Source organism: Micromys minutus, assembly GCF_963924665.1.
Source record: "Micromys minutus genome assembly, chromosome: 10".
NCBI classification, from domain to species: domain Eukaryota; kingdom Metazoa; phylum Chordata; class Mammalia; order Rodentia; family Muridae; genus Micromys; species Micromys minutus.
In genome coordinates, this window is record NC_137979.1 from 52,714,838 (window position 1) to 52,742,360 (window position 27,523).

General features: G+C 43.3%; 2 protein-coding genes across 2 annotated transcripts in view; one reads left to right on the forward strand and one right to left on the reverse strand.

Moving 5' to 3' along the window:
* The first annotated feature begins 129 nt into the window (after positions 1–129).
* On the forward strand, positions 130–25,979 carry CEP95 (centrosomal protein 95). The gene is made up of 20 exons (XM_080923528.1): positions 130–222; positions 1,623–1,751; positions 3,510–3,617; positions 5,891–6,001; positions 9,402–9,507; positions 11,125–11,240; positions 13,260–13,385; positions 14,319–14,512; positions 17,309–17,418; positions 17,731–17,860; positions 18,832–18,985; positions 19,688–19,827; positions 20,934–21,029; positions 21,806–21,935; positions 22,593–22,762; positions 22,848–22,922; positions 23,669–23,821; positions 25,022–25,168; positions 25,394–25,465; positions 25,734–25,979. Exons 1-20 carry the CDS (start codon positions 204–206, stop codon positions 25,923–25,925), a joined length of 2,478 nt encoding a protein of 825 aa, XP_080779654.1. The 5' UTR covers positions 130–203; the 3' UTR covers positions 25,926–25,979.
* SMURF2 (SMAD specific E3 ubiquitin protein ligase 2) overlaps positions 25,365–27,523 on the reverse strand; it is a 98,655-nt gene continuing 96,496 nt past the window's right edge. Inside the window, exon 19 of the mRNA XM_080923525.1 lies at positions 25,365–25,500. Coding sequence (XP_080779651.1) covers positions 25,488–25,500 — 13 coding nt within the window. The 3' untranslated portion in view covers positions 25,365–25,487. The remainder of the gene's footprint in view (positions 25,501–27,523) is intronic.

Sequence of the window (27,523 nt, forward strand, 5' to 3'; positions counted from 1 at the left end):
GCGTGCTGCGAAAGGAAGTGCTTCTCTGATGACCAATCAGCGGCGAGAAGCCGTTTTAACGTCCCTCCCTCTTCCACCCCTCCTTCTCCGCTCTCTGGTTTTTACCCCCTCCTACTCCCTTAGGCTCTACCGAGTTCGACCCCTCCAGGACACCGTCGCCCGCGCTCTCGTCTTGGAGTCTGTCCGCGATCTCTCTTGGCACTATGGCCAGCTCAGAGGCTGGTGAGTCTCGGCCTGGAGCCCTAGTGGTTTTTTTTGTACTGCAGCTTTCTGCAGGCCTCGGGCTGAATCTGAACCGTGTCTGGGCTGCTGGAGAAGCTCGTGACTGTCGGACACTAGTTGGCAGTCGCAGGGGGTCTCTGAATTTAGGGTCGCAGCCTCTTGCGGTTTCCAGGCGTGGAACTGAGACTTGGAATGAGACAGGAGCTCTTTGACCAGGCTGGGACACCCGAATCCTCTTTTACAGAGCAGTCAGGATCCTTCTAGGATCCGAATTTCTGTGGGATATCTAGCCACAGACTGTCTCTCCATCCCCTAGCTTTGTGTGTACTAAGGCGGAACCTATCTTTATATTGATTTTTTTTCCCCTTTGAGACAGCACTCATGATCTTTTGATGTCCTCTAGAGTAACTGGCTTTGTCTAGTACTGCCTTTGAAAAGCCAGTTGATTCGGTTGTCTAGGACGCTTTCCTCTTTCTTTCCAAGACAGCATACAAAATGGTTGTCATGGCTTGGTCAGTTGTGCGAAAAGGGCATCCGGAGGAGGGCATAATGGGCATGACATATTCAAAATGTTGTCTCAGAAAAGGTCTGTCCATACTGGAAATGTGGCCAGTAATAAAATACTTTCTAATGCCCAGTCATTTCAGGATACAGGTGTTTGAAGCTTTCAGAATTGTTGATGAAACCTTCAGTCCTGCACCATCTAGGGGAGGGCAAGAGCTGTTTTGGAAAAGAACTACTGGGAGTTTGATTAGTATTACTAATGTGCTAATTTAGAGCTTAGAGAGTTGGTCTTTTTTTCTTTCATTTTTACCTTCGTATACATCAAACGTAATAAAAAAGAAAACTAACAAAAGCATTAGTGTACATCAAACATAATAAAAAGGAAAACTAACAAAAGCATTAGTGTCGGTGTTGTCATTATTCAAGTTCCTAACAGCCTAAATTAATCACTTGTTTGGGCACCTGAGAGATCATAACTTACACAAGATAATTGGGTAAAAACCTGTCTAAAACTATTGGGAATTCAGCGCCACCTCCATTAGTTTCTAGCAACTTTTAGATTGTCATTACAGCTGTCTTAGGATATTCCTGTTTACCTATACATCTATTGCAACTAAAAACCCCCATGTGAGTATAAAAGTACTGGTAAATAGGGTTTTAGGTTGCAAGAGTAGGAGTTGGGTTGGCAGAATAGTTTTGACTGTATAGGAGCTAGCTAGCACTGGAAATCATCCCCAAAATTAAATGCATCTTTTGAAAACTTGCCTGGTTGAATCTTTGAAATTTCATGATGAAGTCCTACAGTTATCAATCTATATTCTTGTGCAGCAGTGGTTTTTAAATGTACGTATGACTTTATTGCTACTGAAGACTCTCCCCTGCTTCTTCCCCAACAGAATGGGTAACAATTGCCAATAACCTTCTTTTTAAATGTCACATACACCTGAGGATACACGAACTTCAAGACTGTGATGCTAATGTTTTTATTGCCCTTTATCAATCCATTTTGGGAGAAAAGGTACCAGGTAAGGGTACTGAAAAGTGAGAATAATTTTATGCAGGTCACAGGTTTCTTTTGATATAGAATTTTGTTTCCCTTTCAACATCTTATTTCTATTCAGATACAGCACAAGTTGCTTTAATGAGTACATTATGGACTTCATAACACTAGCCATGATTAAATAGTTTGGCAGTTATTTGAGTTAATTCCCATTTAATTCAATCTCATACAGTTCATTCATGCCTTTCTGTTACTACCTTTAGGATTCTAAATTTGAATGGGTCTTAGAAATTTGTTGGAACTTATTTAACTGCTGATTATAGATAAGAATTAACATTACAGTGGGGTGTGTTGGCTGGGCTGGTCTACATAGTGAATTCTAGAGTTACATAGACCTTGTTTCCAAAAAAGAAAAAAAAGTGCTGTTTGTATTTGGTTAACCTAATTTACCAGGAAGACGGCTAACTCATGCTGTAGTGATGCATGCTTTGAATCCCAGCACTGGGGAGCTAGAAGGGAGTTAGATGTCTCCACAGAGATAAGGCCAGCCTGGTCCACAGATCGAGTAAATGAAAAGTGCCAATAAATGTGATTTTACTGTGACTGCTTATTTTCTTTTAGGTGCCAGATGATTTGCATATTTACTCTATTAAATGTCACAGACTCCTTATCCTTACTGTTCCTTCCTTTGGCTCTAACTGATAAACATGAGTTACTATAAAATGCATATCCTCTGACCTGCCCACCATTAGCTTGAATGAGTGTCCTCCACGTTTTCTAGAATAATGGTGTGGCCTGGAGTTGTGGTAGCTTGATATTAGTTTCAACCGTCTAGAGCTCATCTTTTTGTTGTTAATACTTAAGACAAGGTCTTTCTCACTATATATCCCTGGCTATCCTGGAACTCACTCTGTAGACCAGACTTGAATTCAAGAGAATCTACCTGCCTCTGCCTCCAGAACACCAGGATCAAAGGCATATACCACTCACACAGGGCCCACATTCACAACCAGAGAGAGACGTGGCTTGCTTCCACATTCTCTCATGTCTCTTTTCGCTTTTATGCCAGCGATTCCCAGAAGATGCTTGTAATGGCATTGAAGAGGCCAACTTGAGTACCTGCTGTGGTCTGGTGCTCTTGATTCTTGAGACAGTATCACTGTGTAGCCTCAGTTGGCCTAGAACTTGCTATGTGGACCAGGCTATACTTTGCCATCTGAGTGCTGGAATTAAAGGCATGTGTCACCATGTCTAGCTGATTTGGGATTTAGTTTTTTGCTTTACTTTGTCAAGGAAAGTAAATCATAGTTAGGGAGTTAAGTATCTTTTTGATTGTTAAGTTTTAGAGACAGGTATTGTTTTATTGACAAGTATAGTTGCAAACTCATAATACTATCACAGCCCCTCTGGTGCTGAGATTATAGACATATGTCATCAGGCACATCCTTTTTTTTATTATTAGACCATCTTATTGCCTTGATTATAAGGATCTCTTTATTTCTTTTCATGGTGCTTCTATAAATATACAGTGAGTGAAAAAAAATCTCACTAATATATATAGAGTGTTGAAAAAACAAGTTCAAATCAACAGACTCTAGTGCACAGTACTTAGGCTCCTTAAGTTCTTTTTTGTTTGTTTGTTTGAGTTGCTTTTATAGCAGTAGAGTTTAGTCAGAAACTTAGCCACAGATTATTTACGACAAATATAAATTTATGTATTTATATTTCAAAACTTGGCTCCTCAAAGATCTAAAACAGTGTGACTTTCCCTCCCACCCCACAGACCTCATAGTTATTCCCAGGAATCAAGAAGATGACGCTCACAATGTGCAAGCAGTAATTGATTCACTAGCTTTGGATTACCTTCAGGTCAGCCTGTCTCATATAACAGGTTAGTATATATTTACCCATCAGATAATGACATGTTTTATTAAATGTTAGAATCTGAGGTGCTGTTTAGTCAAGTCCAAGCAGAGAACCGTAAGACTGAGCCACAACAATCAATGTGTTAGGCCACCATGACACCATGAGAGCCGTGGAAAACTGAACATGGAGTTGGAAATGATGTGTTGTATGTGTTGCTTGTTTTTTTTTGTTTTTTTTTTTTTTCCTTGAGACAGGGTTTCTCTGTGTAGCCTTGGCTGTCCTGGAACTCCCTCTGTAGACCAGGCTGGCCTAGAACTCAGATTGCCTGAGTGCTACACAGAGAAACCCCGTGTTGAAAAAAATCTGCCCCTCCACCCCCCAAAAAGGTATGAGCCACCATGCTTCTTTTAAAGCATCATGCTGAATATTGTAGCTAAAGAGACACCTAAATGTCCACAGTTAGGGACTAATTAAATTACTGTTGATTTATAAATGTACATTGGTGTTTTGCCTGTGTGTTTGTGTGAGGACATCAGGTCATGTGGAACTGGATTATGAACAGCTGTGAGCTGCCTGTGGTTGCTGGGAATTGAACCTGGATACTCTGGAAGAGCAGCCAGTGCTGCTAACCACAGAGCCACCTCTCCGACCTGAGGATACTCTTAATATACAATTTTCACAATACAGAAAACAATCTCCAGTGTATACTTCAGTAGGAAAAGCTGTCTTTCTGGTGACAATACATAGCACAGAGATCCAGTTGCCTCCCTACTGCTGAGATTAAGGCTGTGCGTGACCACATCCAGGTTGCTTGCTCTTCCTTTTTCTTTCTTTTCTTTCTTTCTTTTAAAGCCAGATTCCCAAATTGTAGCCTGGTCTAACTAATTAGCCCAGGCTGGCCTCAAACTCCTAGCAGTCCTCCTATCCCATTCTCTAGTGTGGGGGTTGTAGATCCACGTTGCTGTGAATGGCTTGGTATTTGTGCTCACTAAACGTCCCAGAGCAAAGTTATAAAAACACCTGTTTGTAAGGGTCTTTAGTATAGAGCTGCCCTGATAGCACAGCAGTGAAAAGTTGAAGGTCTGCTTACCTCTTCAGGCTGACCGCAGAGCAGCTCTTATCCACTCCTTTAAAGCACTGTCTCCCACCACAGAGCCCTACACTCTACTGACATCAGTCGCTGGTTGGCTGGTTGGTATCTTGTGCTCCCCGTCCTGGAAACCAAGAAGTCTGAGTGTGCCCCTGGGACACAATTACATATTTTAAGCCAGAAAAACACAGCACTTGAAAACATGGTTCCTGGTGTGTTATTTTAAAAATTAAAAAGCCTGTCAAACGCCAGTCTGTTTTTACCAGCAGCAGAGGTTTGTTTTATGTCATGGTTAAAGTGGATGGGCTGGATTCTCAAAGACAAGGTTTCAAGTCTGCTTTTGCTGTATTTTTTTGGAATGATAGGCATGATTTTCCCAAGGGCAGACTGTACAGGAAGATAAGTTCCGACTTAATAGAGTCCGTTTTAGGTGATAGTAAACAAACCAAGCATACATGTTTTACCAGCCCACCTCTATTCAGCATTCCAACCTGACGCTTATCTGTGGTCTCTTATGGCCAGGTAATGTGCTAGAGCCTTTCCAAAGATTAACTTCTGAGAGCTAGAGGCATAAATCAATGGGGAGAGTGCTTGCCTAGCATGCAGGAAGCAGGCCTTTGCTCTCCAGTACCATCTTAAACCAGGTATGCTGCTGATACATGACTGAAATTCCAGCACTTAGGAGGTGGAGGAAGAGGAGGAAGGATTTATGGTCACCCCTTACTGCATAGAAAGTTTGAGGCCAGTTTGAGATACTTGGGATCCTATCTCAAGAAAGGAAAAAAATGGTTTGACCTTTACAAAGTAAATAGTTGTTCATTTTGTCTTGCTGTAACTTTTCCCAGCTAGCCTGGAGAAGCAGGAGTCTCAGTCCTACCACTCTTTGAGTAGCTACTCTAAAGTTCCTGCTCTTTCCTGTTTTGGTGGGGCTCTCCCAGAGGATGTTCCTTGGGGACACTTACTCAACTGCTAGAAAAAGGACCATGCCAGCCAGTGATTAAATAACACACTCAGGTTCCCCTACCCCTTGTTTCTTCAGATACAATCAGACAACAGGAAATGGATGTTTTTGGTAGTTTATTATTACTTTTCCTTGGTTAGTTTATACCTGTGTTCCCAAACAACACCCATATATATTCATATCAAGGTTTATGAAGCCTTCCGGTTTCTTCATTATATGTCTTAAAGTCTGTGTCTTCTGTGTTCAGGAGAAAACATAGTGAAAGGGGATAAGGAATCTATCAAGAATCTCCTAGAAATATTTGATGGATTGCTGGAGTATCTGACAGAACACGTCAGTGAATCGTCTCACAACAAAAGTAAGTTTAAATTTGGACAGCCAGCTCAGAATCTCTAATACAAAACAGCTGGTGCATGTAAGGGTAAAGTTCTAGTTCTTTCTGTTCTCAGTGGTTAGAAACTCTATCCTAGACTCCCATTATACTCTTAGCCAACTTGGATGTGGCTCTTAAATTACAACCAATCAATAACAGAAAGTTATGTTTCTAGCTGAATTATTTATTGTCCTATTACACAAAATCTCTTGTTCCAGATTTCCTGTCAGACCTGCCATCACATGTTAAGAGTGGATGTCACTGAGGCATCAGCGGGGAGAATCTGGTACATCATTGGTTCTGACCTCAATTGGCATTTTATGACAGCCTGAATGTTTACAATGTTACTCTTTAAGTAACCCAATTTTTTTAGTGAAGAAATTACTGTCATGCTTAAATTCATTTTTTTCACCTTTGATAAATTCTGTGTCTAGGAACTTACCCTAAGGAAGTAATTATGGAAAAGGAAGTTATATTTTTTTTGTGTGTATGTGAGAGCTGGATAAACAGGGTTTTATGTAATCCAAACTAATCTTAAACTTAATTTTGTTGTGACAGAGTGTCTTTGTGTAGTCCTGGCTCTCCTGGAACTCACTCTGTAGACCAGGCTGGTCGCAGAGATCCACCTGCCTCTGCCCTAGTGCTGGGATTACAGGCATGTACCACCACATCCTGCAAGAAGCTGTTGCTTAACAATTTAAGAGTAAACTATTCTGTTGACATTGGGTAGAATAGTGCATAACCTGCAAAATTAAACAGAAAGTTTTAGGAGAAATAGTAATAAACATGAATTCTAATACATGTTAAAACAAAATGCCTGGATCCATTCATCCTTCCACATTCTGCAGCTGCTCCAGTGAGACCTGAGTGGCCCTTGCAGGCAGTGTTCTAGTCTGGCTAGAGGGTCCTACTCTCCTTTTCAGTGGCTAACAAGGTGAAAAGCTGTTGGAGCCTGGAAAGGGGTGGCACGCCGGAAGTGCCTTTATTTCAGGGATTTGAATCCTGTGAAATGCTACTCGTGTACTTCAGGAAGTTGAGAGCTGCGTGTCATGTTTTCTGTTTCAAAGAATCCTGTACTTAATCAGGGAAAGCGCTCTAAATGTGTAAAACAGAAAAGGAGTTGGGAAGAATGCTGAAAGTGAATGGCAGGTGGAGCTCACTGACCCAGGGCTAACAGGAGGTACTTGAGTGTGCTGTATCTTTTTCAATTGTTTTCACCACATCCTTTTTTACTTATTTTTCACATATGTACAGGTGCATATGTGTATGGGCATCTTTACCACAGTGCAGTGGGTTCTCTTCTCCCACCATGTGGGTCTCAAGGACCAAATTCTGGTTGGCAGGTTTGGCAGGAGGTACCTTGACCCACTGTGGTCTTTTTTTTTTTTTTTTTTTCTTTTCTAAAAAGTAACAAGGTTAGAGGTAGAAACTCTTAAGTAAAGAGATTGAGATAAGTTAAATGGTAAGAGTAGTCAGGCATGGCCCACCTTTAGTCCCATCACTTGGAAGTAGTGGCAGGGCGGTCTCTGAGTGTGAGGCAAATGTTGGAAGCACTTTTACAATTTAATGCTTGATCGAAGGGAGTAGGGATGAGGGCAGTGAGGACTTTTCTTAATAACTACTCTGTTGCTGTGAAGAGATACCATGACCACAGAAACTCTTACAAACGAAAGCATTTAACTAGGGACTTGCTTTAGAGAAGCTTATTCTGTTATTACCATGGCAGCAGGAGGTACTGGAGATGTAGCTGAGAGCTACATCCTCATCCATAAGCAGAGAGAGAGACAGACAGACAGACAGACAGACAGACAGGCAGACACTGATTCTAGGCTTGGCATGAACTTCTGAAACCTTAAGGCCACCTCTAGTGACACTTTCTCCAACAAGGCCACATCTCTGTCTTTCTCTCTCTCTCTTTCTTTTAAACAAGTATATTTTTTAAAGATCTGTTTATTTTTATTTATTTTATGAGTACACTGTAGCTGTCTTCAGACACACCAGAAGAGGGCATCAGATCCCATTACAGATGGTTGTGAGCCACCATGTGGTTGCTGGGAATTGAACTCAGGACCTCTGGAAGAGCAGTCAATGCTCTTAACCACTGAGCCATCTCTCCAGCCCCCCCCCCCCCCCAAGAACACATCTCTTTATCCTTCTAATCCTTTCAAATAGCACCGCTCAGTGGTGACTAAGCATTCGGCTATATGAGTCTCTGGGGCCATTCTTACTCATCCCACTGCAGGGATGGAGGGAGCAGGAGAGAACTGAGAATTTCATGTGAGTGTGTAATAATGGAAATACAAATATTCCCAGGGGAAGTTTGTAGTGAGTTGAGTTGTGGAGTTGAGCCCCTCTCTGTGAAAACACCTTAGACAATTTCTAAGGTTCGATTTTCACTTCTACAGTTCCAAAGTGTATTTATTTGTTACTTTTACCTGGAGCTGATCGTATTCTTCAAAGTTCCAGTTAACAGTAACAGGAAACAAATGTCTATTGTCATTAATCACATGATCTGTATAGGGCAGCTTCCACCTGGGACCTAGCATTATTGTTAACCACTGAAGATCAGTAGTACTTGGTTCTACTTCTTGCTGTATTGCCAACGTTCTCTAAGCTTTTGTTCTTTGTTCTTTGAGGCAGAGCCTTGAATGGCCAGTGCTGGCCTTCAGCTCCTGATAGTCCTTGGTCTGCCCATGATTATAGGTGTGCCCCGTTACACCTAGCTCTCAGCCTGTATTTTCTGAAGGTTGTGAAGTGGGAGTAGTTAGGGAAGAACAAGTGCACAGGAGTGTCAACAATGGTCCTGAAACACCCCTCTGGGAATGTGCAGGCAGACAGAAGTGGGCTGAATGCTTCCACAGGGAACATGCAGAATACAGAGGTGAGAGAGATCTGGTGGTAGAGGCCTCCTGTCTCCTGGATTCATCCTGACACTGATGACAGTGAATAGTAAAAGCTGGAGATTTTTATCTAAGCCATGGTGTGGTCTTCTAGTGTAAGGCATGGTTGTCTTGGAACCTGAGGTATGTTGGCACAATCATGCTTTTGTGCTGATGGGACTGCAAGAGCCTTGGTGAATAAAAGCATTTGCCTCATAAGCTTGACAACCTGAATCCATTCCCAGAACCCACAGAGAAGGAGGGAAACAACTCCCCGAAGCTGTCCCCTGACCTCCACACTTGGGTCCTGTACAGGTATCCCGCCGCCTTCCCCATCCCCCAGTGTGCAGACACAGGGAAATCATGAACCAGTGCCTGAGAGCCTGTGACTGTCTCTTGTTTTCCGGGGGCTCACTTGCAGGTGTGGTTGGTTTGCTTCTTCGTCATCACACTGGCTCAGGACAGACTGGGTATCAACTTAGCCATCATATTTATCTTTTAAACAGGTGAAACTGAACAGTGTTGTAAAGACTCTCGTGGAGAAGAACCTGTGGAAGAGCTAGAAAGTATGAAGGGCTCCAAGTCATCATGGAGAAAAGTTTCTTTTATGAGGTAGTGTGCAATACTTGAATTTCATCAGACAAGTTATGCTTTTCACTAAGAGAGATTAAGTCCAGCATACTCCAATGTCCTCCAAAAGCTAATGTGAACATTTTATACCTTCTGAGGGACTTTTTAGAACATTGAACTATATTCTAATAATTTAAAGCTAATTCTCAATGTTAACTACCTATTGATTTTTAATTTTCCCTTGATCATCAACTTTTCTAATTGAGACAGGTCTTATGTAGCCTGGGCTGGCCTCGAACTCAGTGTGTAACTGAGTACAACTTAGCTGGACACAGAATGTTACAGAAATGCTTTCTAGGGGGTGCTTGAGGGATGGGTTCCTAGCCTTTGCTGTCCTGTTAACTCCCTCTGTAGACCAGGCTGGCCTTGAACTCAGAAATAACCTTGCCTCTGCCTCCCAAGTGCTGGGACTAAAGGTCTGCACCACTGCTGCCTGGCCTAGAAATGTTTGAAAGATCTTTAGAGAGATGAGCTTGAGTGTTCAGAGGTAAATGCCATTAGCTTCTGTTAGCAGTTTAGTCTTTACTGCTGATGCTTTGTTCTTTTTCCTTTTCTTTATGGTGGTATTGGGTCAAACACAAGGGTCTCATCCACGTTCAGCCAACATCTGCCCTCTGAGCCCTTGAATCCCCTGTCTTCCCATCTCTGCTTTCACTCCCTTTTCACACTAGACTGTTGATGTTCCTAAGTGCCCCTGGCTGCCTTGAATTTCCAGTTTTCTTGCCTTTGCCTTTCAGCTGTTGGGATTAAAGACATGTGGTAACACACCAACATTTAAATCTTTTCCTTATCTATTTGTCTGTGCAGGGTTTCACCATGTAGCTTTGGCTAGCCTGGAACTCACAGATCAAAGGTATGCACCTTTGATCCCAGTACTTAGGAGACAGAGGCAGGGAGATTTCTGAGTTTGAGGCCAGCCTGGTCAACAGAGTGAGTTTCAGGACAGGGAGGGCTACACAGAGAAACCCTGAAGGAAGGAAGGAAGGAAGGAAGGAAGGAAGGAAGGAAGGAAGGAAGGAAAGAGAGATAGATACTAGTACTCCACTAACTCTATCTTCAGCCTTTAAGAATATTTGCTATGAAAGTCTTAGACTCATTGAGGTTTTTATTTATTTATTTATTAAAAAGATTTATTGTGTAAAATATATACTGTTTTGCCTGCATGTAAGTCTGCAGGCCAGAAGAGGGTATCAGATCTCATTACAGATGGTTGTGAGCCACCATGTGGTTGCTGGGAATTGAACTCAGGACCTCTGGAAGAGCAGTCAGTGCTCACTTTTGAACCATCTCCCCAGCCCCCAGGTTTGCTGTTTTTTAATTCTTGACACATGAAGCTGTTTCCACCTTGCATGTAGCAGTCAAAACCAAATGGAAAAACAGCAAAAGGAAATTTTCCTTTCATGTCCCCACCCCACTCCCTTTCTGTGCTGGCATAAACCAAGGGCTTTAAGGATGATAGGCAAGTGCTGAACTACTGGGTTACACCAAAGCCTTGGTCTTTATGCACCTAAGAATGAGCAGCCTGAATACCTGTAAGCCCCTGTTTGACTAGCTCTCTCTGTAGTCAAACCAGGCCATAGAGAGTGAGACCTTTTTCAGGTGTTCCTTATCATCTGAGACTTTGGGCCCCACCTGGGATGAAGACGAAGCTGAATCCACAGGAGAGATTATTAGGCTTGGAGACACTGCACATACCTTTTCCCTGAGAAGTAACGGTGAGTAGACAAACCTTAAATATCAACTGTCATTTAACATATAAGTACAAAAATATAGACTCATACAATTTAAGGTAAGATAAATAGAGCTTCAGTTACGCATTCTCAATGACGTCACAGAATATCACCATTGCCCACTAATATATGAACAGCTATCTGACATTCTAGCTGTGTGAGAAGCAAGGGCTGTATGTAGGTGTGATGGTTTGTATATGCCCGGCACAGGGAGTGGCACTTTTAGAGGGTGTGGCCCTGTTGGAGTTGTGTGGCCTGTTGGAGTAGGTGTGGCACTGTGGGTGTGGGCTTTGTCCTAGCATTCTGGACCTGGAAGTCAGTCCACTAGCAGCCTTCAGATGAAGATGTAGAACTCTCAGCTCTGCCTGCACCATGCCTATCTAAATGCTGCCCTGCCCCCACCTTGATGATGATGGACTAAACCTCTGAACCTATAAGCCAGCCCCAATTAAATGTTGTCCTTTATAAGACTTGCCTTAGTCATGGTGTCTGTTCACAGCAGTAAAACCCTAATTAAGACAGGTAAATGAAAGCAAGTCAGTGCATGCAGAGCTGTCATCTAATCTGTTAGACAAATGACGTACAAAATATTGATGCAGCCTTGAGCTTGGTTACCCCTCGGAGTATTTAATTTTCTGAACTAGCTCATTCACTTTGTTCATGGTGGGTACTAACAAAGTTCGTGTCCCTGGGAGTATGCTTCAGGCCTGTGTCCAGTCTATTGCTTATAGACAGAGTGCTTTCAGACTCCCGTTGTGCTCCCATTGGGTCCTCATCCAGCTCTTCTACCCGGTTCCACCCCTGCTCTCAGTTGGAACTCCTCAGCCAGCACATTGCCCCATCTATTACTGGCAAGCTCATGTTCCAGCGCCCAGCCTCCTTACCTGTGCCGTGCCTTCTCTGTATTTCTGTAACAGCATTCATACACAGCATGGAAAATTACAGTCTCTCAGGTAAACTCTGAGCTCTAGAAAAGGAGACAGGTTGCACTTGCCCATCTGGGCACTAGTGATACAATGGGAAATGAGAAGCCACAGAGCCACCTTTACGGTGCTCAGCCTGTGTGTGAGGACGGACTGTAAAATGGACAGTAAAACTGGTTTATTTTAGTCTAAAAACCTGGCAAAATTCAAGGCCACAATAAGGATGTTTTTGGATGGAACAATGAAAGGCTATTGTGGAAATAGGCACAATAAACTGAGAATCAAGAGGCTTCATTCCATAACTATTGGCTTTGTGACTTTGGACAAGGCCCTCTTTTGAGTTCGATTTTTATTGGTATGAAATGAGACACATGGACTAAGCCATCTCTATAGTCTCTGTCAGCGTTCACACTCTGATTGGAGGGAAGTCTTACATTCCAGCAGCAGACCAAAGACAGGAGGGAAGGGCTGAAGTGCAGGATGGGTTGTGCCAGGAAAAATGTGTAACTGCAAAACCTGACACTGTGAGGACTGACATCTGTAAGTGGTAAGTTTCAGCCTGGGTCAGTCAAATGGCTCATCCACTAAAGGCACCTTCCCACCAAGTCTGACCACCCTACTTCTAATCCAAGGACCCATACAGCAGGGCAGAACTCCTGAGTTATCCTCGGACCTTCATATGGCCACCATGGTATCCTATGCACAAAAATGAATGAAACATAAAAAGGTAGGGAGTTGCCGGGGTACTATGATAATTTTTCTGAATATATCAGATAATAGTCATACATCCTCACAGACATGATTTGGGCTTCGGTCCCAAACCCTGTTTTAGGTAATGGCACTGGCCACAACCCAGTTTGAAACAGCATTTCTGCATCTCTGGCACCTGTTTTCCTAAAGCAAAGTACACAACACTGACCAAGACTGCATTTAGGCTGTGGAGCATTGCCCCTTACTACAGCACAGTTGTTATAGGTAATTGGTATCATGAGCATTTGGGATATTATATTCGTTGAACATGTTATTCCTCTTAGCTTCTAATATATTTAACCAACTTTAGCTTTAATAATCTCTTTCTAAGGTGCTAAAAATTCTATGGACTTATGGTCTAGAAAAGCCTCGACTTCAGGCATTAAGCCACCTGAGGAAATGTTGGACCCTGGCTCGTCAGGTTTTCTCCCCAAGAATGGGCCAAGCTGTGAAGAAGGTGAGTTGTGCTGGGATTTTGGTTCTTCATACAACCTGCAGCACTGTGTGTATACATGTTGCAGTGCCCATATGTAGGTCAGAGGGCAGCTGGCACAAGTTAGGTGTCTCTCTCTACTGTAGGTCTTGGGGGTTGAACTCAGACCGTCTGGATTGGCAGCAAGTACCTTTACCTGCTGAACCATCTTGCCAGCCTGTTTTAATGAAATTAAAAATATATTCCTGTCTTAGTTGGAGTTTTATGCTGTGAACAGACATCATGACCAAGGGAACTCTTATAAGACAACATTTGATTGGGCCTGGGCTTACAGGTTCAGAGGTTCAGTCCATTATCATCAAGGGGGGAGCATGGCAGCATCCAGGCGGGCATGGTGCAGGAGGAGCTGAGAATTCTACTTTTTCATCTGAAGGCTGCTAGGAGAAGACTGGCTTCTAAGCAGCTAGGACAAGGGCCTTAAAGCCCCCGTGCCCACAGTGAAACACTTACTCCAAAAAGGCCACACCTACTCCAGCAAGGCCACACCTACTCCAGCAAGGCCACACCTACTCCAGCAAGGCCACACCTACTCCAGCAAGGCCACACCTCCAAATAGTGCCACTCTTTGGGCCATGAAAATTCAAACTACCACAATTCCTAAACTGAGCCTGGTGGCTGATAGTATAATTCCAGCACTTGGGAAGCTGAGGCAGGTGGATTGATGTGCAAAGTTTCAGGACGGCCTGAAATACAGAGTGAAACCAAAACTATATATTTATATAGTCATTTGTGGTCTGGGGCTATAGCTCAGTGGAAGAGCACATGAGGCCTGGGCTCTATCTTCTGTGCTTCACACATGAATTCCCCTAGCATGTGTGAATATGCTTGTATGTGCGTGTTTGTAAAACCATTCGTTTTCAGGAATTCCATTGTAAGACCCACTTGAATTTCTCTTAGCAGCCGAAACTCCTCCTATGAGCATGGTTCCAAGTGCCAGGAAACTAGGCGAGCCGATCCGAGCTGCCATTCCTTTACATCCTCCCTACCATCCTTCTGAGCCTAGAGCACCTTGTCCCATAGGCAAAGAATACCTCTGGTCAAGTCACTACTTGTCTACACTGACTTCTGGAGAGCACACGGCACCTTCTGTGGTAAGTGGAAAGGTTTTCTTATAATTGGTTAGAAGCTCATATAGTTATTTTTGCTGCTGGTGATTGAACCTAGAGCCTTGAATAAATATGCTGAGCATACACAATCCAACTGATCTGTACCCCCAGCCCAGAAGCCCATGTGGGGCTTCAGAGGCCTCTGCTGGAATGGTTGTCAGGTATATTAATCAAAGCCTGAGCCAGGCACAGTGACACATACTCAAAATCATAGCACTCTGGAAGCTAAGATGAGGTCATTGGGAATTTGAGGCCAAGTGGGATATACACTGAGACCCTTGCTCTCATTCATAAACAGAAAACAAATGTAAACTAAATAAATATAAATTAAACAAACAATTCAAATAAATAATCAAAGTATCTTACTCGTTTTTTTGAGACATGATCTTCCTGTGTGTGTAGTCCTGGCCAGCCAGCCAGGAACTTGTGTTGTAGATTACGCTGGCCTTCATTCAACTCATAGAGATCTGCCCATTTCAGCCTCTCCAGTGCTGGGAATAATGTTGCATCCAACTTAAAATTTACCTCAGTAGACTGGATATGTATCTTAATTGATAGAATGCTCACCAATAATACACAAATCCCCAACCTTTTGTAAACCCAATCCTCAGGGTGCAGAGGCAAGAAGATTAGAAAACTGCATTCATCCTCAGCTATAAGAAACCCTGTCTTTAAAACAAGTTAATGTTGGAGAGATGGGTCAGTGGTTAAGAGCACTGGTTTCTCTTCCAGGGGACCCAGATTTGATTCCAAGCACCCATGTGGCAACTTACAACTTCTGTTAACTTGAGTCTCGGGGGATCAGACACCCTCTTCTGTGTAAAGATATGTGTGTATAGTCATACACAATAGCAAAGCACTTGTATAAACAAAATAATAAACTAAGTAAAAATAATAAACTAAATAAGTAACTTATTTTGATTTGTCAAGATGGAATTTGTGTAGCCTTGACTGTCTTAGAATTCATTCTATAGACCAGGCTGGCCCCAAACTCAGAGATCCACTTGCCACTGCCTCCACAGTGCTGAGATTAACAGTAGACACCACCACCTTCCAGCAGTAAAATACTTTTTAAATTAAAAGAAAAAAAAGTTGAACCTTGTATCTCCTTGTATCCTCTTATTCTAGTCAGACAGGGATGAGAATCGCTCAAGGAAGACTGGAACCAGCACATACAGGACGGTTGGTCTTTGGCAAGCACAGTTCTAGGTGCTCTATAGGTGTTGGATAATTAATTCTCAGTCAGTTGTGGAGTAGATACTGAATCCTGAGGGAAAGCTAATCCAGAGAAGTCAATGCCTTGTTAGAAGCTATACTGCAATTGTAGAATCAGAATTTAAACTCAAGTGTAAATGTCTGGCCCTAAGCTGCATATTCCTAATTAAATACTTACAAATTATAAAGAAACGAACAATCACTTAGTCTCACTATTTTGCATAAAAGGACTTAATATAACTTGGCCTATTTGTTTCTTCTTTGCTTAAAAAATTTTTTTTCATGTTGTCATCTTGTCCCTAAACTTTCTGGAAAACACAGACATGTGTGCTGAGGTAGAGCTATAAGGAATGACCTCATTATGAAGAAATGCAAATCGCCATGCTGGGTGTGGGGTCGCACACCTTTGGTCACAGTGTTCAGGGAGTATATATGGTCACAGTGTTCAGGGGTATATATGATCACAGTGTTCAGGGGGTATATATGGTCACAGTGTTCAGGGGGTATATATGATTACAGTGTTCAGGGGTATATATGGTCACAGTGTTCAGGGGTATATATGATCACAGTGTTCAGGGGGTATATATGGTCACAGTGTTCAGGGGTATATATGATCACAGTGTTCAGGGGGTATATATGATCACAGTGTTCAGGGGGTATATATGATCACAGTGTTCAGGGGTATATATGGTCACAGTGTTCAGGGGTACATAAACTAGGTCTGTTAGTTTAAGACCACTGGGGCGTACATAGTGAGCTCTAGGCCAGCCTGGGCTAAGTAGAGACACAGAGTCTGGCTCACAGAAGGGGAGGGAGAGGCCAACACTGCAGGAAAAGTACAAAGAGAACTAGCCCTGTGTGCTCTTTGTGTCTACACTTGCTTCTGCTCAGGGAGGAGGAAGGATGGGGCTAGGAAACTTAGCTTTATCTGAGACTTGGGGGTTGATGGGATGAATCCTGAGGTTCTGGTAACATGCTGTTTCTTCCCTTGGGTGATGGTGAATGGGAGACACACATTTTACTTTAAAAAGGTTTGCAAAAAATGGGAGTATAAAGCCTGGGTATCAACGAGAGGAGAGGACTTTGGTCCAGCGAAGGCTTGTTTTCCCAGTGTAGGGGAATGCCAAAGCGTTGAGGTGGAGAGGGAGCACCTTCATGGAGGCAATGGGAGGGCAAGGAGGGATGGGACTGGGGGAAAGGGGATAACATCTGAAATATAGATACAGAGAATATCCAGTTTTTTAAAAAAAAGCCTGGGTATGGTAACAAGCATCCTTCTTCCAGTGCTTGAGGGGTCTGTGTAGGGCCAGCTATGACACCCAATCTCCAAACGGGGAAAAAAAACCAAAGTATTTTCTAGGTGGGTCCCTCTAAAGTTAAGAAATAAGCTATTAGAAATTTTAAGCATCTCTGTTTCGAAGGGCTTCGTCCCAGAGTGTTTCTGGACAGTTTCTGTTGGCTTCTTGGTGCTAGAGACTGAACTCAGGCCCCATACTGTGTGCCAAGCACTTCACTGCCTGAACCATCTCATTGATTTCTCAAACAACTTTTTTTCTCTGTTTATAGGAACCAGATGATGTTTTCTTAACTTCCACCTTCTCTAAAGATGATGATCAGGAAACATGTCTGACTCAGACTGAAAGCCCCAGGACAAGGAAGCTTTCTAAAGGAGAAAGGTAATGTTGCTGTGGGTTTCAGTGCTTACAGTCTGTTGTAAAGGGATCTGAAAAGTGAAGGATCTGGTAAGATCACTTATGGTAAAGTACTTGCTGCCCAAGCCTGGTAACTTGGCAAGGATCCCTGGAATCCATGTAAAGGTAACTTGTGGCAAGTCATTCTCCCCAATAACGTTTTTAAAAATAAAGAATATCAAATCATTTTTAGCTTTTGGGAGCCATAATGAAATATTTATTAAAGTGTTCATTAGTCATTTTGAATAAGTAGTGTATATTTGTCAAGTTAATCACCATATGACCACTTTCTTATAGATATGAAAACAGAGCTGTGACCCCCTCAGAGGGTCCACCTTTCCTTCAGAAGGCCAGGAAGCGGTTAACCGAACAAGAACTGCATGCTGTGTCGGAGAAACTCTCTCAGCGGCTCTCTGAACTAGACTGGGCAAGGCTTGTCTTTTCATCTTGGTTGAGATTTTCTGTGGTTAGCCCTTCAGGGGAAGGTACTGCTCTTCCAGCAGAAAATGAATTCTAGGCTTCGGTGTTAGGAGATAAGTTGTGTTCTGGGCTCCATTAAAAAGTTCCACAAGTCAGGTTGGTGGTAGTAGAGGATGCTTTGTAATCCCAGTACTTGGGAGACAGGCAGATCTTTTGAATTCAAGGCAAGCCTGGTCTTCAGATTGAGTTCCAGGACAGCCCGGGCCACATAGAGCAATCCCCCCTCAAAACCAAACACGTTTCACAAGTCAAGCAGGAAGGACATAAACAATGACACCCTGCCTTCCTTATATAACCAAACATGGCATAGATTTATCTAAATTTGATCAAGTCCTGATAAAAATGGAATCACCTAATGTAATTCTATTAAGCCATTTATTTTTAGTTACATCTATACACCTTTGTTCCCAAAGACTGGTGAATGGAATCTCATAGTGAGGTAAACTACATTGAATGACTACATTAAGTCTGTGTGACTTTCTGGAAAATTTATTGAGGTTGAGTGTGTCTATAGCATTGATTGCTCAAAAGACAAACAAAACAAAAGTGAGGTCCGAGCTTCACTAGATGGTCTAGAACTTCCTACGTAGGCCAGGCTGGCCTTGGACTTGCTATGATTCTCCTGCCTCTGAGATCAAGTGTGTCTACCCATGCTGTAAATATTAAATACAAAGCTGGCTGTCACTGTGCTCTTCTCCCAGCACTGAGGACACAGAGGTAGGAACATCGTGAGTTCCAGGCCTGCTTGGTTGGCACAGAGAAATCCAATCTCATTACATAAAGTAAATGAAGTAACGCTGTTGGCGTGTAGGATACACACCTAAGTCTCTCCAAAGAACTTTAGAAGGCCTGCTCTCCACTGTGTACACTAGACTTCTGCTGAAGTCAAGGACAGACAGTGAAAGGATTTCTCCATAGATGTTAAAAAGTGCACTGGGTGATGGAGCAACAGATGAGACTGAAGGTAAAGATGACGCAGCTAGAGATGAAGAGGCGCACAGTGGGGACGAGGAGATGCTATCGCAGCACAGTGACAGCGTCATGGAGTGTGGACCAAGGAAGCCTAGGCCAGGTACAAACCCAGACAGGCCTAGAATGAGGCGCCTATGACAACTTTTCAGGGAGTTCCATGTGCTAATCTTCACTTTATAGAACGATAAAAAATAATAGCAAACTCAAATTAGTATTTTTTTTTTTTAAGATTTACTTATTTAGCTGTCTTCAGACACACCAGAAGAGGGCATTGAATCCCATTACAGATGGTTGTGAGCCACCATGTGGTTGCTGGGAATTGAACTCAGGATCCTCTGAAAGAGCAGTCAGTGCCCTTAACCACTGAGCCAGCTCTCCAGCCCTAGTATTGTTTCTTACTGAAATTTTTGTATGTTACAGCTTATGTTTTACTTATTTAAATATGCATTATTTTCTTTTTAAAATGTATGATATGTGTGTGTGTGTGTGTGTGTGTGTGTATACTGTAACTTTAACATACTAACCTTATTAGGAAATGTTTATTGATATTTAAAGATCCAGTTCACTCATTTGAACGGTTGTATAGCTGAATCCACAGTGGCCCCATTAGCATAGCATGAGTATTACTACCCAGTAGAGAGGACTCAGTGTTTACCTTCTACCACACAGTACAGCACGTGAGGGAAGATACACTTAGCACAGGAGCTCACCACCCTTTTTTTTTTTTTAAAGATTTAATAGCTCCCAGCTTAACATTTCTGGCTGTCAGGAACTAATGGTGAATGACTTTTCTGTGTTGCAGGGTTTTTTACCTACAGAAAGGCTCCTCACAGGTCCCATTCGCTGTCTCCATCTTCAGTGAACAAACACAGACAATTAGAGAAAGAGAGAAAAAAGCAGCACAAATCTAAAGGGACGGACACACGCCATTTCCAAGCCAAGGTACACCCATCCCTTGACTGTTCCGCTTCAGACAGACACCCTTTCTCTCAGCTGGACGTTACAGCCAACACACACACCACTGACCAAAAGTCTAAAGTGCATTCACAGGGATTGTAAAACATAGTGCACGTCCTTACAAGGTACAGTTGTGCAATCATCAGGAAATCACCTGCTAGTGTCCAGTGGATGAAGAAAAAGAGGTCAGTGTGGCCTGCTCTTTTCAGACAGAGGTCAGAGGTAAAGAAAATCAGTAAAGATACAATGGGACGAGGCAGTTACTTATTAGAGGAGGTGGCTGGGAGCTCAGCTTTTAAGAGCACTCGCTGCTCTTCCAGAGGACTCAGCTGATTCCCAGCACTCATGGTGGCTCACAACTGTCTGTAACTGCAGTTCCAGTGGGCCCAGCACCCTCCGGTGGTCTACGCAGGTACCAGGCAGACAGACACACAGTACGCAGATATACACACAGGCAAGAAACCTGGTATCATTACCAGGGAAATGTCTTATAGAACAGATTTTAAATGCATTAGTTTAGGAAACTTGTTTGCTGTAGTAGTGTTTTTATCTTTTGTTGTTGTTAGTTTGTTTTGAGATGGTTTTCTCTGTAGCCCTGTCCTTGAACTTGATCTGAAAACCAGGCTGGCCTAGGTTTCAGAGATCTGCCTGCCTCTGCTTCCTGAGTGCTGGGATTAAAGGTGAGCACTACTCCTGCCTGGCATGATGGGTTTTTCTAATGTATTTCAAATGGTGAAAACTAGAGTTAGTTCAGAGGACGTAAAGCAGTTATATCCCAGGGGCCAGGGAGGCGGCGAGGGCTGGTAGCACAAGTGTGAGTCTGATCCCCAGTTCAGTCAGAGACCCTGTGTCAGACCATGAGGTGGGGAGAGACCGAGGAACACACCCACAGACAGTTATTCTCAGCCTGTGACTTCCACTGCTTTCAGCTTCATTTACATACCAATTGTGGGTCTGCTAGCACAATGTGTTTTTATGAAGCAGCCTGAAAGGAACTTAGGAAAATGTGAATGAACTTGGTATTTTTAGAACTGGAATCTGGAGGAATGTTCCTGACAGTGGTGTTATATGTGTGACCTTATTCTCTGCAGGCATTAGCTGAAGCATTTGAACGGGAACTAAGGAAAAAGAAAGTTCAAGAGAACGTTGGACTTCGAGGGATAAGGGAGGAGGAGGAAGAGGAAACAGTGGGTAAAAGTCTCCATCTGCAATGAAAGCCAAGAGTGAGAAGGATAGCCATTGGCTCTTAGGAGAAGGCAGGGCTTCATTTCATGATACAAGATTTCCTCCAGCTCACATACAAGAGGACTAAAGTTTAAGTCCTAAACTTTAGCCTTAAAGGTTCTTGCATACTGGTTCACAAAGAGTTAAATTAGATTTAGTTGTTGAAGAGGAGGCAGGATCCCATGCATTGTGTGACTGATTGTGGAAACCCAAGTCCTTGCTTTCTGCACCGCACCATGGTTGCCATCTGGGTGTGGTGGTGCATTTCCTTAATCCCAGGACTTGATAGGCAGAAGCCAGAGGATATCTATAGCTTGAGTCCAGCCTGGTCTATATATTGAGTCCCAGGATAACCAGGACTAAATAGACCCTGTCTCAAATAAACAGAAAAACAACCAAAAACAAGTGGTTTCCAAACTGGAAGTGGGAAATGCTGATGCTCTAACGAAAGCAGGGCAGAGGTGCAGGAGATGTAAGAGCATGCTTTGAATTGCTTGAGTTTCTTTTAAAATACTTAGAAAAGGTTGTCAAAGAAACCAGCACATAAAAACTTCACTAGCAGTTGTATCTAGGATATAGGACTATGGCTACTAAAGCTGGAGAAAAGGCCAGTTTGTGGAGGAGAGAAAAAACAAAGATTGAGAAGGTGGTTGGTAGTCAGCTGTTCTGTCAGTATGTTGTCTGAGACGATTGTATAAAAGCGCCTTTCTTTCCTCTGTCCTTTTCATCTGCCTCTAAGGAAAAGTCATACAGAGAAGCCTCTTCTAAAGGAACTTCAAAACAGAGTCAGGTCCAGAAGACTTACTCCAGAAAAACTGCAGCTCCAAGTCTCAAAGGTGGTCTCCTGAAGTCAAGCAAGACATCTCCAAGTAAGAGCCTCTGATGTCCGTGGTGCCAGCAGGCAGCCTCTGGGCAAAAAAGCCCTTCTTGTGTTATTCCCATAGGCTGGGTTTCTGTAACCAGAGCCAGACTATAAACCAGTCGTCCTATAGTCAAAAGAATGGCCAGGACTCTGCTGCTCTGACTGAAGCCTCTCTCCACTCATTCTAGTCACCCTTTTTTTGTTGGTTGCTCCATTTGTTTTTGGAAAGCTGGTAGAAGGCAAGTGATGCTCCAAGCAAGCAGATGGCCTGCTCAGCCCCTCCATGCTGACAGTTGGTCCTCCTGAGGTAGAGCCTTGTTGCAAGGAAACAAGGTCAGGTGAAATGCCAGGCTCCCAACCATTACCCATCAGGGACCTTTCTCGACTAACCATATGCCTGCAAGCAAGCTGAGGTGGCGTCCATTTTCACACACAGGAAGCATCTGCCTGCAGGCCCTGAGACTGCTAAGGAGTGTGGATGGGCTCCTCAGGACTACAGTGGGAACTTTCAGCTTTTCACCCTCACTAGTAGGAATACAGAACTAGCAAGTGCACTCCATTAGGACCAGCACCACAGCCCTGAGCTTAGCTTAGTTTAGTAGGCAGGTGAGGATGAGAATTCAGAGGGTTGGTCAGATTAACAGCATCTTTCATTTCCTCACAGTGAAAATAAATGAACACAGTCTGCTGCCCCTGATGCTGGAACAGCTTCCATTTCTCTATGTTTCTGACCCAACACTGACCAAAATGTGGAAGCAGCAGATGGCACAGGTTGACCAGCTCAAAAGGGAAGCTCAGAGAGAGAACCGATCCAAGAAGAGACTTGAGGATGAAGTAAGCATGAGCGTGTGAATATACACACAGAGTGCGTGTCCCTCAACAGCATGACTAACATCCTTGCTCTGTGTTCCCCGAAAAGATAGAAGAAGCCCTGAGAAGGCATGACCTCCTTACTGCCCTTGTCAAGAAGGAGTATGACCACAACAAGAGACTGGTATGTCAAGAGCAAATAGTAGTACAGTTTTCTTTATTGGTACCAACGAAGCAGCCTGTGGGAGAGGGTATCTGAGCTTTAACTCAACCGATGGAGAATACGTATCACACACTACACGGACACAGACCTAAAAACACACCCAGCAATTGGCTTCGGAACTCTTTTTAATCCCTGCTCTATAGTAACAAATTAGAGATGTTATTTTCTGAGATGAAAACCTAAGCTTTCAGATGTAATGTGAATTGCCTGGCTTTCTCTTTGGTGAGCAAAAGGCAGAGTTGAAATTTTACCCCGTATCTGTCTCCCCACAGCCCATGTGGGTGCCTGGAATAGGAGCTTAGTGTTGTCGTCTCAGACCCTATTACCCCAGTTAATATAGTTATAGGAAATGGCAGAAGTCAGTCTGTCAAAGTTACTTAAAAATCCTTAGTTGGAAATAGGGCTATGTTATGGAAATACTAATTTGTAATAGTTTCTAAAAAACCATTTCCAAAATTGCCTGTGGCTCTTCACTGAGTCAAGAATGTCTGGCCTGACAAGACAGGAGATGGAACCTTGGCTCATTAGTACTCAGGGCCCCGTTTACTCTGCACAGTGGGACCAGCAGTGCTGCTCTCCAGATTGTGGTGATAGAGCTGCAAAGGCTGAAGAAACTGTGTGGGCCAGTGACATCATTCATGGTGGGGAGCTGAGGGGAGAATGAATGCTCAAGCTGGCCTTCTGTTTGCCTTCTTCCCCTCTCCTAGCAAGACTTCAAGGACCGAATTCACAAACAAAGGTTGACCCAATCAAAGATAAAAGAACACCATCATCAAAGTGTTCGTGCCCGAAAATACTACGATGATTACAGAGTTCAGTTACGTGCAAAAATGCTGAGGATGAGAACCCGGGAAGAAATGGTATGCGTACCCGTCCATCTGTCGAGCTCTGCTCAGGGGAATTGTGTTTTATACTAGTTTCTTTGTCTACAACTCTTACCTCAGTTTGGATCCAAAATCCAAATCCAAGTCCCACATGCAATCAGATTGTGCTTATGGTGATTCACATCCATGATGCCCAGTGTGCACCCCGGCGAGTCCGCACGGTCCGACCTACACACGCTCGGCAGCACAGCTGCTCTAAGGGCTTGGGAGCGCACCTCAGACAGCAGACATTAAGGTGTGCTTGCATGATGCCATGATGCAGAAGGACATGCAAGGGATTACCATGCTGTGAGCCGTTCCCAAAGATACACTGATTGTCCTAGCCTAGTCCAAATTTGAGAACCCCCAAATTACTCATAATTTATTTGTACAGTTAAAATTTGATCTTAGTTAAACTGGATTAAGGAAGATACTGCTATGGCTTTAGGAAGTCAAGCAACTTGCCTAAGAGGTAACAAATGCACGCTGTGAACAGCAGTCTTTTATCCAGAATTCCACCTTATGAAGGAAGACCTGTAGCAGTTGTTTTATGTATGCTGACCCTCTCCTTCAACTGAGTGCTCAGTGAGGAGCAGAAATGCTTGTTTGCGTCTTGTCTCACTGTCTCACATACGTAGATGCTTCAGAGATCTTTCCTGAGGGCAGTAAAAAGTACTGGTACACGAGAGGGTGCTGAGCACCTTTTATCAGTAGGAAGGTACAAATGAAAATCACAGCCAACACTACTCACACCCACGGGGATGGGACACTCTTGCAGGGCTGGTGGGCTTGTAGGGTGGTCTGATTGCTTTTGTAATGTCTGGCAGAACTTCTCTGAAGGTTACTGGAATGCTGGATAGGGATAATTGTGTGTGTGTGTATGTGTACCCACATAACAGCCAAAACAGCTAAAAAGGATCCATGCCTCTCCGTTTAAGAATGTGTAAAAATTTATATTCCCACAGTAGCGTGACAAAGTGACAGCTGTCTGCATGGGATCTGACCTCCGAAGTGTGCCGGGTTAAGGCTGTGTTCAGAACAGACACAGAACAGGAAGGGAGGAGGACAGTAGTGCTGACCGTGGGTTACACAATTCTGAGTCTACTAAGAGTTAATTTTTTGTGTGTGAATGAGGAAAGCTGTTATTTTGAAAAGCCTCTGTGAATGCGATATGACTTATGATTAAATAACCAACAGATCTTTAAGAAACTGTTTGAAGAAGGTTTACAAATTCAGAAACAAAGACTACGAGACCTGAGAGACTACGCCAAAGAGAAACGCAATGAAGAAAAGAGACAGCACCAGAATGAGCTGGACTCGATGGAAAACTACTATAAGGACCAGGTGGGCTCGATCCCAACACCTGTCAGCGCGGCGTAGCTCGGTGCTGGCTAGTATGCAAAACAGCACGGAGCTCTGCAGCAGGGAACAGGCCAGACTGTTTCTAAAGCAAATTTAAGACAGTATTTAAAACTGTACAGTGTGTGTTGCCCTATTTCCATTTTGATTTAAGATGGAGTATTAATAATTGCATTGTGATGAAAGATTTGGTTTCTTTTTCTCCCCTAGTTTTCATTGCTGGCAGAAGCCATCTCACAGGAACGTCAGGAACTCAAAGCAAGACAGAAATTCCAGGCTCAGGTAATAATAAACAGGACAGGAATTAGGAATTATTCCTAAAAGGAAAGAGAAAATAGTATTATAACTTGAAAAGCATGGAGAGAGCACAAAGAGAATCCCTCTCTGCTCCCAATTCTAATATTGCCAGCTCTGGTCTTGGAAGGGAGCCAATAAAATTACTAAATTTTGTGGAGGAACCTGCTAGGAACAGGCCAATGGGGGTTAGAGGATGAGAACAGAGGAGCCTGGATATGAGTCGCAGCTTCAGACTGACTGGGTTCTCTTTCAGATGTTACACAAGGTGAAGAGGGAGCTGAGAGCTAAGATGGAGAAGGAAATCGAGCAACTGCAGCACATGGTAACACAGAATGACGACGATGCTTTCTTCCGGGAACTGGAAGCCGAGCGCTTCAAAGCTCGACTGCAGTTGGCTTCCTTCCAGTACAGTAAAAACCCTTCCCCAAGAGGCCAAACTTCATAGGTGAAGTTTCTAGACACCTTAATATGAACAGAGCTAGACCTGAGCCAGTAAACAGTCTAAACCAGAATATGCCTTATTTATGCATTCATGTTAAAACTTAGATTTTTTTGAAATAAAAACTTTAAAAAAAGATTTATATCTTTTATTCATATGAGTACACTGTAGTTGTCCTCAGACACACCAGAAAAGAGCATCAGATCCCATTACAGATGGTTGTGAACCACCATGTGGTTGCTGGGAATTGAACTCAGGACCTCTGGAAGAACAGTTGGTGCTCTTAACCGCTGAGCCATCTCTCCAGTCCCATAAAAACTTTTTCTTAAAGCCTACTGCTTTTGAATTTATAACCTAAAACAGGGATAAAGGCCACTTGTAAAGTCTGTGGATAAAGGTCAACAAGTTACTGACTGCTAAGGAAACCCAGGACTAGGACTAGGATCTAACGGGCTGTGGATAAAGCCAATAATGGCTGCTGTTTTGGGGTTCACGAGCTAAGTCATCGTCTGCTAGGCGGGAGCTGACTTCCATTTCCTTAGCCTTATCTACTTCCTGGCCAGAAGAGGTCATCTCTTCAGGATGACTGTCTTCTTCCTGCTTGACTAGAGTTGGCGCTGAGAGGCTGGTGGTGAACTGAGTGTAACAGCACATGCCTTTATCCCAGCACAAGTGAAAGCCATCAGCTCAGCACAGCCCACTGGGACATTGCACTACTCGAAAAAAGCAAGAAAAAAGGTTTTGTTCTGAGACAGGCCTGTATTCCTATTGTAATTGAGGCTGGCCTCAAACTTCTTTAGCAGGCTCCTGAGTGCAGGATCACAGGCTTGTACCATCATACCTGTCAGGGAAATTACCTAACTAGACAGACCAGTTTAGAGTATTAACGTAAAAGGGTAATAATAACCCTCTAGTGTAATTGCTTCCATCTATCCTGTAACCAGTCTCTTGACTTTATGTATCCTGCTATGATTATCTGGGTAGAAAACCCAAACATCAGAACATGTTTACCCACAACCTACTGGTTACCACAAAGCAGAACTACTTTCAAAACAAAGCATCCAATCAAAGTGGTTTGATTTATATACTATTAAATACCAAAGATCTTTATGTGCTGTAACTTTGTTTTTGATACAGCCAGTAAACAGACACATGAAGCAGAATGTCCACCTGCTGGAGAGACATGAACAAACATTTCTTCATCTCAGGACACTGGCAACAAGCAAATCAACCTAATTAGATGAGCCAGAGTTTCCTGGGGCTGTGTGTAGGGGCATGCTACTGAGAAGCCCTCCAATAGGTGCTGACATGAGGTATCACTGGAGGGCAGCTCTGCACCACTGCAGTAACCTTTCCAGACTGAACGAGCATGCCTTGGAGAGTTTGTGGGCTTCCCTCGTCCTCTAGGAAAGAATAGAACTAGCTACAGAACACTGTCTAGACCTGTCATGTTTACAGCTCTTCTGTTTGTGCAGCCTCTGCTGCAGTCACAGACCACACTAGAGTGAAAAATGGACCCACTGTACTCAGTCAACTGGCATTCAGAGCTTTAAGTCATCTCTTTATTTGTAAGACTTTGCTGTTTAGCACCAAGGTATGCTGGC

Excerpts from the sequence above, each read along its gene's own strand:
- CEP95 (XM_080923528.1), top strand. Across the intron at positions 9,508-11,124 it reads AGAAAAGTTTCTTTTATGAG|GTGTTCCTTATCATCTGAGA; the intron begins GTAGTGTGCAAT and ends GACCTTTTTCAG. Across the intron at positions 22,763-22,847 it reads AGAAGAGACTTGAGGATGAA|ATAGAAGAAGCCCTGAGAAG; the intron begins GTAAGCATGAGC and ends TTCCCCGAAAAG.